The 10,013-nt window shown below is 41.2% G+C and overlaps 1 protein-coding gene across 1 annotated transcript; it reads left to right on the forward strand.

Moving 5' to 3' along the window:
• The first annotated feature begins 204 nt into the window (after positions 1-204).
• LOC103536036 (protein NDNF) lies at positions 205-4,809 on the forward strand. The gene is made up of 3 exons (XM_008502159.1): positions 205-392; positions 2,319-2,452; positions 3,458-4,809. The coding sequence occupies exons 1-3, from the start codon at positions 205-207 to the stop codon at positions 4,807-4,809; spliced, it is 1,674 nt and encodes a 557-aa protein (XP_008500381.1).
• The last annotated feature ends 5,204 nt before the right edge of the window (positions 4,810-10,013 follow it).

A 10,013-nucleotide genomic window follows, 5' to 3' on the forward strand; every position in this document is an offset into this window, starting at 1 on the left:
CAGCTTCTGCCATTAAGTCCTTGCAGAGATCCTCTGAGAAATATTTATCTGTGAATTTTAAGCAATTGAATAAAATGGTAACTGACCTGCTGTGATTAAGTTAAATACCAGGGAAAGGCACAGAAAGAGAGGGTCACTAATTATTTTCTCCCCTAAGACAGCAGTTGCCATTAACTCTTGTGATCTCACTTTGCAGTACTAAAGATGTCCGGGTTCTGGTTTCGTCTGCCTCTCCAGCTTTTCATGGCAACTTGCTTCTGTCATCCCATGAAAGTATCCACCACCAGTTCCCAACAGAGCTTCAAGACCAATCTCTTCAATTTCTACCACTCCTTGATACTTGCTGATGGTAAGGAAACAACAATTCACCTGCTGAAGGATATACCTAAAAGGTAAGTGCAAGTAACTCCTATTTTCAGATACTTCCCTATGACTCTGGCCACACTACAAGTATAAGCCAAGAATTGCTGGGTGCCTGCAGGCCTCCATCAGTATCCACTGAATTTCCAGAGAAATGCCCCATCTCTGTCAAGCTTAAGTGTCACAACATTGCCCAAAATCTGGCATGAGCCTCTGGGATGAATTTTAGATTCACATATGCATTTCAGGCAGCTTTCTGTGGTGGTTTTCAAAGCAGCAGCAGAGCTGATCCAGAGCAGGTGGGTTCCAACAGTAAGCAGTCATGTTGCATAAACAGCCTGGCTTCAGAACGGCAGAGACACATCAGCTGTCCTAGTCACTGTAAAACTCAAGAATTTTGCCCACCAAATAATTTATCCTAAAAATCAACAAAATATCTGCACAGCCTTCTTGTTTGAAAAACTGCCAGTGTTCTGCATGCTGGAAATGTTTTCATTGGATGGCACTAAAGCTTGCTAAGATTAACAGTGGTTTTCATGCAGAAATTCCACAGTTTCTTCACTTCTCAGAAATACCTGCAGTTTCTGTCTTACTGAGGTGTGTAGGTGATCTAGATATTACAACTGGCACTACATCTTGGGTAGCAAAGACTGAGCTTTTGCTTGGGAAGAGTTGCACTTCAAGTGCTTTAATCAGACTCCACTTTTGGCAGTGCCAAACACGTACAGACCTTGACATACACCCAGACACAGTGGTCATGGAGCAGAGAGTAAGACAGATGGTTCAGCCTTGATTTGCATTGCACAGAAAGAAACTGGAACGCAGCACGTGTTACACAGTGTAGCAATACTCACAAGAGCAAAACCAGGAGCTCCCCTTCTTAAAGGCAAATGGGCAATGAAATCTCAGAGAAGAGTAAATTTTGCTGTGCTCTTGTGGCATAACATTAAGATTGCAGTTAGAAACACAAAGCCCTTCAGTTTATATCATCACGCAGGATCTTCTGAACCTCAGAGTCATCCAAACAGGAAACCAGGAGATGACAAGTTTTGGCTTAAACTAAGATACTCAAGAATGTGGAGCTGTTTCCAGTGAAGCTTGACTCCAGCTCAGTAGCCATATCCTGAAAGCCAGACCTCCAGGCTGATGTGACCTATCCATAATGAGTAGGCTTGTCCTATGAGTCAACAAAACCCCTCTAAGTGCTTTCATTTAACTGCAGAGGGACTGGCCCAAGCCCAAACATTTCTGTGGCTGTATACAGTCTGAATATACCAAAACAACAGAAATAAACAGAAGACCAAAGGAGTGAGAGAAAAGGCTGGGCTTTACTGGAAATAAGCAGGATGAAACCTGAGGGAGCAGACTGATATAGCTCTGTACTGTTCATGCACACTAAGTTAGAACTGGCCTGGATGAAAGCACCATTGGCACCTGATGACCTTCAGTATTGACTAATACTAATAATGTTACATCCATTTCTGACACTGAGGAAGACCTAGATAGGCAAGAACACATGAGAGGATATATACTTTAAGAATTTTCACTGAATTCCATCAGGAAATCCTGTAAAAAAAGTGTACTGAATTCCTCAGAGTTAACCAGTGGGTGGTTATTTGGCAGGCAGTCCACATCCAAAAAAAGAGGTAAGTGCTGAGATATGACATTCACCTGAAATATGTTAAATTCCAGTGGGAAAAAATATTGTTGATGTTAAGTCAATAAATTTTTCCAGTGAGTATTTATGTATTAGAAAAACAAAACAAAACAGGGCATATTGTTCCAACAGCTGATGATTTCAGACATCTACCATCCCCCTGTATTGATGCACCTCAAAGGGGACTGGTTACTCCTGCCCATGGTGGAGTGGTCCACATCAGAATGGTTGATTGCAAGGAGTTTCAGGCAGACATGAATTTTCTGACACTTCCCCCTCTGGTTTTAACCCACATATACAGGTACTACTTTGTTCTGGAGGAAGGCAGAGCCCTTGCACCTTTCACAGTAACAGTGACCCCCTGTGATGTGCCCATTGAATGGAGCATACTTGTGCACAAGGCTTCAGCAAGTTACCTTGGAAAAGCAACACGAGGTAAGACCCTTGGTCTGCCTGGGCAGAGACAGGGAAAGCCAAAGATATTCATAAGGAGCTGTGTTGCAGACACTTCCCCACAAGCATCTTTTACTTCCCTAAACTGTAAACTCCATGGGCTGAAGAAGACATCCTTGTCTCCATTGGTGAAACATGGCAGCCCATGGGATTTTGCCATCAACTCGGTTAAATTGAGGATTACATGAGAAAAATAAAAAATTGGAGGGCAACATTTGGGAACTCCATTCCATTTGGGAACCAGCCCATACTTCTTGCTGCTGTCTCAGCTCTTTTTCTGTGGTTTAAGTCACTGGAACCAGTTATTTTTCTCCTCAGTGATGTGCAGAAGATTTAGCAGGTTTTTTTTTGTTGTTGTGTTGTGGGTTTTTTTGGGGTTTTTTTGTTTTTTTCCCCTAAAATTACCATCTAGCACAGCAGAGGGCATTACACTGCTTTTAGCCCAAGAACAAATTCCATTATCTTTGATTATTTTTTTCAATTAATTTTCCAAACTAAAATCTGAAGGCTGCCATTATCAGGTTTGTACCTGTGAGGCATCGACATCTGACTGAGGAGTTCAAATGACATTGCTTTAAATTAATAAGTTTTCCCACTTCATAGGAGTCAGTGGCACAAAACAAAATTAAATAAAATTATTTTCATAGAAAATACGAGTCTTCTTGAAGAGAAGTAGCCTAATAGACAGCCACTGGAAACAGAAAATTGTAGGAACATCAGCCATGGTACAGGTCAGGCTTGTGCAAGTTGTGTTTTTATAGTTATATTCTCTTTGAAAACAATTTTACCACTGCACTGCTCAAATAAAATCTATTCAACTTTTAGAAAATAAGTTTCTAGCATCAAAAAGTATTTTTATATTTGTATTTATATTAACATTTTCAGAAAGAAAAGATGTTACCTGACATATAAACAATTAAACCTATGCAATGTGCTTTATTTCATGCCTGTTAAAGCAAAAGTTACAAATCTGCTTCCTGCCTGCAGGTGATCATGACACACAAGAAACTGCAAAGTCTCAGAAGGCTGCCAGCATGGTATCCACCATTTTTAACTATAAGGGAAATTCCATAGAGACTTATATGGGTTTGTCCTCTCATTCTTCCCTTTACATGCTAGAGTTCTTATCCACTGAGCGTGACACACACATTACGGTGTATTTAACAACTGACACAACATCTGAGAACCTCTATCCAGAACTTCCAATGGATCCACGCATAGATGTTATTGGCATCGGGCATACAACAGTGACTTTGACCTGGAAACACAGTCCCTCTGTCTCCCAACATAGGGAAAACATCCAATATTGTCTTCTAGTTAATGAAAAGCACAACTATAAGAGTTTATGTGCTGCTGAGACAGCAATCAGATCCTCTGGAATGAAACTGCCACCTGCATTAGCTTTGTCTCTCTCTCCATACCTTCTAGAACCACAGCAGGTGATGATATTGTCCAAAAGTGAACTGAGCATCATCAACAAAGTAAGTAGTGGGGAAGTCAGGCAGATATGCATGGGTACCAAGAACACCTACACAGTGCCCAGTCTCAGTCCCAACACTCAATATTACTTCGATGTTTTTGTTGTCAATCTCCTCACAAATGCCAGTGCTGCTTACACGGGGACATTTGCAAGAACCCTGGAAGAACCTGAACCGAAGGTGACAGAACTGAAAGATGGGAAAGTGATTCAGGTTGTCCTCGATGGGAAAAAAAATAAATACTATAATCTGCAGTACCAGTCAAGGTACAAGAAAATACAATTCATCTTTCAGTTGTGTCATGGTCAAGTACGGGTTCACATAACAAAGAATGGTAAAACAGTGGCATCAGAAAACATTTCAGGATTGAGGTATTTCTCACTGAAGGGAAAGCTACTGGACACATACTTGGTGCAGCTGAGGTCCACAGAGGAATCTAACTCTTCTGTGAAAGTACAAGTGTCCCCCCATTTCCACAAGCCCTTATTTCCACTCCTTCCAGAGAGCTTAAAAATCAAGTCCTTCAGTAAACTCAGGAGCTGCAACTCTGTCACCATTGCCTGGCTAGGAACACAGGAGGAGAGCAAGTACTGTGTGTACAAAAAAAGAATAGAAGAAGATCAGGTTTGGATGGACCTGCAGAATCTGGATAGGTGCTCTGGACCTGAAACACGGCACAAGTCAGAGAAAGTGCTGTGCAAGTATTTCTATGATATAAATCTCCAGCGAGCTGTCACAACAGAGACCATCAATGGGCTGGATGCAGGGACACTTTACTTGTTTGATGTTTATCTCTTTGGGCCATCTGGCATCCCTGTCAGGTATCACAGCAAAGTTGTGAAGACCAGAAAAAAATGTTGAAAAGTTTTTAAAGAATTTTTTTTTTCAGTGAGTGGATGAAAACTATTATCAAAATCTATGTCAATCCATGCTGTAGCACATGGAGTTTAAAATACACTAACTCAAAAAAATTTTAAAACCATGAGATTCTATAGAGGAAACATCTTGGTTGTCTAGATTATCACACTTACTTTTGCAACTTCTCTCCTGTATAAGATTTTTTTTCTCCTCAGATGTCTCATTCCGACATTAAAAAGAGACCTGTGAAACAAATTCATGAACATGGAAATAAAATACCCACAATTTCATACACAAGAAGTAGACTGAATGGCTAAATGCTTCTGAAATTAAATATACAAGTGATAGGAAACGACTGTCAAGAAGCACACATCATTATTTTAAAATATTTTTTTTCTCATTTTGCATACATCCATCAGCTAATGAGGAACTGAGAGACCCCCAAAAGTCAAGCTGCTTTTAAGAAACAGAACTTCACTGCTTAAACAAGGATGGAGACAACAGAAATTAAAACAAACAAAAACCAAAACCACAACAAAAATCCCAAACCAAACCAAAAACCCAAAAAAAACCCAAAACCAAAAAACCCCAACCTGGAATAAAGATCCACACCTTGAGTAAAGGAGGCTAAAACACATCTTCCCTTATTACCTGCATGTTTTCTTGGTTTTCATTTCTATAGAGAAACTGTGCTTGGTTAGAAATGGAAAAAATTTAGGCCAGGAACTGGCTGTGGATTTAAGTTTTCTGCAGAGTGTACACTTGTGCTGCTACCAATGAGGAAAGCAAAAAGTACAGAGTCTTACCACAGAAGGTTTTTATCTATAGTGTCTGGTATCAAGCCCATCTATCTATGTGACTCCTGAGTATAATATATTCGCTCTTTACATCTTTAACCCAACCTATGCCAACAAATGTGTTGCTTTAGGAAAAAAATAAATGTGGTTTTCCTATTAAATATTATGAAGAGAAAATATTTGTAGTAAAACCCCTGGCAAGCACTTTTTTTGTTGTCTGGTTTCCTTGATTATCTTCACTAGATGACAAGAGACACAGCATAATTCATTTTTTAAATAAAATATTAACAAAAAAGCCCCTTATGTTCAATTTCAATTATCATCAGAATGTATTTTGCACATGGGCTCTCGGTAGGTCTGGTATTTACATATAAATACAAGAGGCTCACTGACCCAGACATTGCCTGCTGTAATCCTTTTTGCTCTACAATTCCACTAAGAAGAAATTTAAATTACTATTTCCATTATTTTATATCTCCAAAGTTTGTTTGCAATTCAGAGTCATCACAGTTCTAGCATACTCTGAATAATTAATACCTCCAAGCACGCATGGAGGCACTTGGTAAGGACTGAATCAGTCCTGAATCAGACTGTGCATCTCCTGCTCCAAAGCCTTCACTGTGCTGTGCACCCTGTAATGTGTGCATGCTGGACATTAGCGGACTCATTTCATCCCAGCAGAAGGGTTCTGGCCTTCACTTGGTATCAGCTGTAAGATCTGGGTTTTGGGCAGGCTTTCCATTCCTGCAGGGGCTGTACTGGACTGAGCAGTGCCCCAGCAGGAGCTCTGTGCTTTGTGACCTCCCCATGCTCTCAGGGACTTCTGGCTGATCACAGGGGCTGGCAGCTGCTCTGCCTTCTTCCCAGGGCAAGCCTCCTCCTCAGCTTGCTCCTGCCAAAAACAGGCTGAGCTCAAAAGGAACACAGGTTAAACTCACTTGGGAAGCTTAAGGATTTCTTCTGCCTTCCTCCTGAATTGCAGACATTTATATTCTGGATGAACTTCATTTAGATGCCTTACAAATGACTGTAACAACAACCATAATACCACCTTTCCTGTCCTTCCTTGCCCTTTCTTGTTTGATGGATGAGCAAGGAGTCTGTGATAGATAAATACTACTGGGATTTATCAGCAATTCTGCAATCTATAGATAATCTAAGGTTGATCAAAAATTTTGTGGCCAGTAGATTACCCTAGGATTAATGATTCAGCTCAGTTTGTTCCCTCCTAGTGAATCGTAGCCAATGTTTTGGAAGCTGTAGGAGAGGATTTTGGAGCACTTCTTTCAGTAGCTTTGGTAATTGTAAAAGTCTCCTTGCCCTACTTGTGTCTGGTAATTGTTAAAAGTCCACTTGTTTCACTTGTCTTGTGTTTGTGTTATTAAAATGGGCAGTGTATCTTCAGCAGTAGGTGACATTACCAAATATACACCCTTAGGATGTATTTTGGGGAACTGAATAACTATGGGAGTAACCCCTTGCCTGGTAAAAAAATAATTTGTTACAGATCATCATGATTGGTGGCCACTTTATACCCCCCCCTCCCCCCCCCAAAAAAAAAAAAAGGGAAAAATGGCCACAGCTTAGAACTATTACTCATAACAACACTGTAATACAGTTAAAGTTTTGTAAACACAAAAGAAAATGAGATGAAGTACCCTATGTGAACACTTCAAACTCGAAGACATTATGGTGTTAGAAGGAAATGTTAAATGTGCAGGAAGAAGGGATTGGAATTATGTTTCTCAGGCTGCAGGACTAAGAACTAGTTTTAAAAAGGGTGTAAGTCAGTGAATGGGATGAGATTGTAGATGAGCAGTTGTTGGTACTCTCAGCTCCTTCTCTCCATCCTGGTTAATGATAGGGGGCAGTGAAAGAGGAGATGAGTGGGTGATTGCCTCTTCTTCCCACAGGCAGGACCCTTCTCACCCCAAATGCTCATACATAAGTACATGGTACACAGGCAAATGTTTTGTGCAGCACCAAGCTGAGTGACAGTTCATCAGAACCCGGAGGCAAAGGAAGTGCAGGTTTCAAGGTCAGATGATACATTGGGAGAAACCAAGAGCTTCACCAGCTCCTCTTCACTCTATCTGCCCCTGACCATTGCCACGTGCAGAGGACTGGCTGAGGCCAAGACTAGTTGGGAGCTCTGAAGACCACAATTACTGCTCCGGCAGCCCAGGCTGGGGTACAAACAGAGCAGCAACTACTGCTGCTGCTTCTGGGAGGGCTGGTGCTAGTCCTTCACTCACAGGAGCATCTGCCACCCACAGATACCAGCCTCTCCATCACAAAGGCCCCTGCACACATGAGCTTGGCAGTAGAGAGGAACAAGCTGTTCTGTCAAACCCTTTTGTATTTAATATGAGCAAAGGAGGCAGTCTGCTCCCACCCAGGTAGCAGCCAGCAGCCCACTTTGCTTATGCATGCAGCCAACCATGGTCCACCATACAGACCCCAGGAACCACAGGGAATATTCCTCTCCATTGATCTTTCCACTGTGATTCTGCCTGTGTGCACCAGCCTGCAAACCTATTAGCAATTCACTCATGCTCATACCCCACTAAAGAGGCAGCCTTTGGGTGCACTGATTTTTCAGCTGGGTGCCACTGCTGAGCACTGTTCTGGGAGTGAAGGTTCAGTGGTTTATCCACATCAAAACCCAAGGTGCTGTGTTACACCTCTGGTGCACTTCTTACCCCTACAAACTGCTCATGGACACAGCTCCCTGTCTGCAACACTCGGAAGCACTTCTCTTTCAAAGCTGTTTGGCAATGTTTCCATCTTTCCTCCTTCCCATTTAACTGCTGCTTGCCTAGTGCAGCCTGATCAAATAGTTCACAAGCTACCTCTAACTCCTTCCCTTTCTTCATTCTTTGTGCAGTTTCTTGAATTTTGAAGGAAGCTCAGTTCTGTCCAGTTCATCCTGTCCCAAGCTGTCATCAGCACTTACCCTTTGCTCCCCATCCCCACTGAATGTGAACCACCTAGGAAGTACAGACTGATATCCTGATTAAGAATATTTCAAAATCCATGCTTTGCTTTTGTGGATCACTTAATATCCTCAACATTGTTATCAGTATTTTTCCCAGTATTCAGTGGTAGATCCCAGCTTTTGTGTGTTTCCAGCTATCTTAATTCAACACCTGTCACAGCTGAGATTAAAGTCCATGCATCTACTCCCAGCGTTTTTTCAGAATTGCTCCCCTTGCTAAGCCACCACTCCACCTGGGAGTACCAAAAACAGAGGGGGAAAATAATGAGAAAACAGGTTTCATATCCATGTCCCTGTGGACTTAGCTTCACAAATAACCAGTTGCATGCTGGAAATGAGGTGCAGGTATATGAAACACTCAAATAGTAAAGCATGGGCTTCTAAGTTTGCCATTGTGAAGATCTAAGCTGCAGAACAGTACAGCAAAGGGCTCTGCAGCATCACTTTCAAAATTTCATACAACTGCTATTGCTAAGAACTTTGAAATGTAACTTAAAACAATAATAACTGCTCACTGAATTTATACACTTTGAAAGTTACTGCATCCTAAAACCAGTATAAAGGTTTCTGATACTAGGATCAAGGACCGATGACATTTATGAATTAAATATTAACTGATACTTGGAATCATCTCTTTTGCCATTCATTTTCTGTATGTAACAGCTCAATTATTCATTCCCTGCTACTTTGAGCTTCCTAACAAATATAAGTACCACTCAAATTGGATCTGGTAATATTTTAGAAACTGTTCCTTATGTGCCCACAAATTCAGGGATGTATTCACAGCTTTGAACAACATTTTCTTTTTTTAATTTCATCTTTGTATGTTTGCATGGTTTTTCTGACTGATGCCTTCCCACTTGGAAGACTTGCTTTAGCTTAAGCAACATGTTAAAAATAGTCTTTCTTTTCTGGCCCCAGGTGCTGGACTAAAATCCTGCTCACTACTTGCTTTCAAGTACACAGAGCTGATGTGTTTGCATGCATACACATCACCCGCATTCAGGGTTTGATTACTATTGCTTGTTGGGTTTTGGTATGTGGAGTTTACAAATCATGGATGCTACAGCTAAACATCCTAACCAAATGTAGCTTTACATAAGGCTTAAAATCTAATTTTAAAAGCCAAACAATATTGGCACTGACAGCAAGTCCAAACCAGTGACCCCAAAATGCCAAAGGCTTTCAGGTGCTGTTACAGCTACTGAGGCTCTCTGGCACTTAGAGAAAAATGGATGACCTGAACACACGGTAAGCAAAATAAAAAAATCAGGCAAAACAAAATAGATTATTCTATCTTTGGGACCGAAAGTGAACAAAAGCTGAATGGCTGCTCAGTGTTACCCATTCCTCACATGCTGTATTGAGAAATCAACACTTAAAGCACAGACAAGTGGACATGCTTCTCTTGC

Source organism: Calypte anna, chromosome 6, assembly GCF_003957555.1.
Source record: "Calypte anna isolate BGI_N300 chromosome 6, bCalAnn1_v1.p, whole genome shotgun sequence".
Lineage (NCBI taxonomy): Eukaryota > Metazoa > Chordata > Aves > Apodiformes > Trochilidae > Calypte > Calypte anna.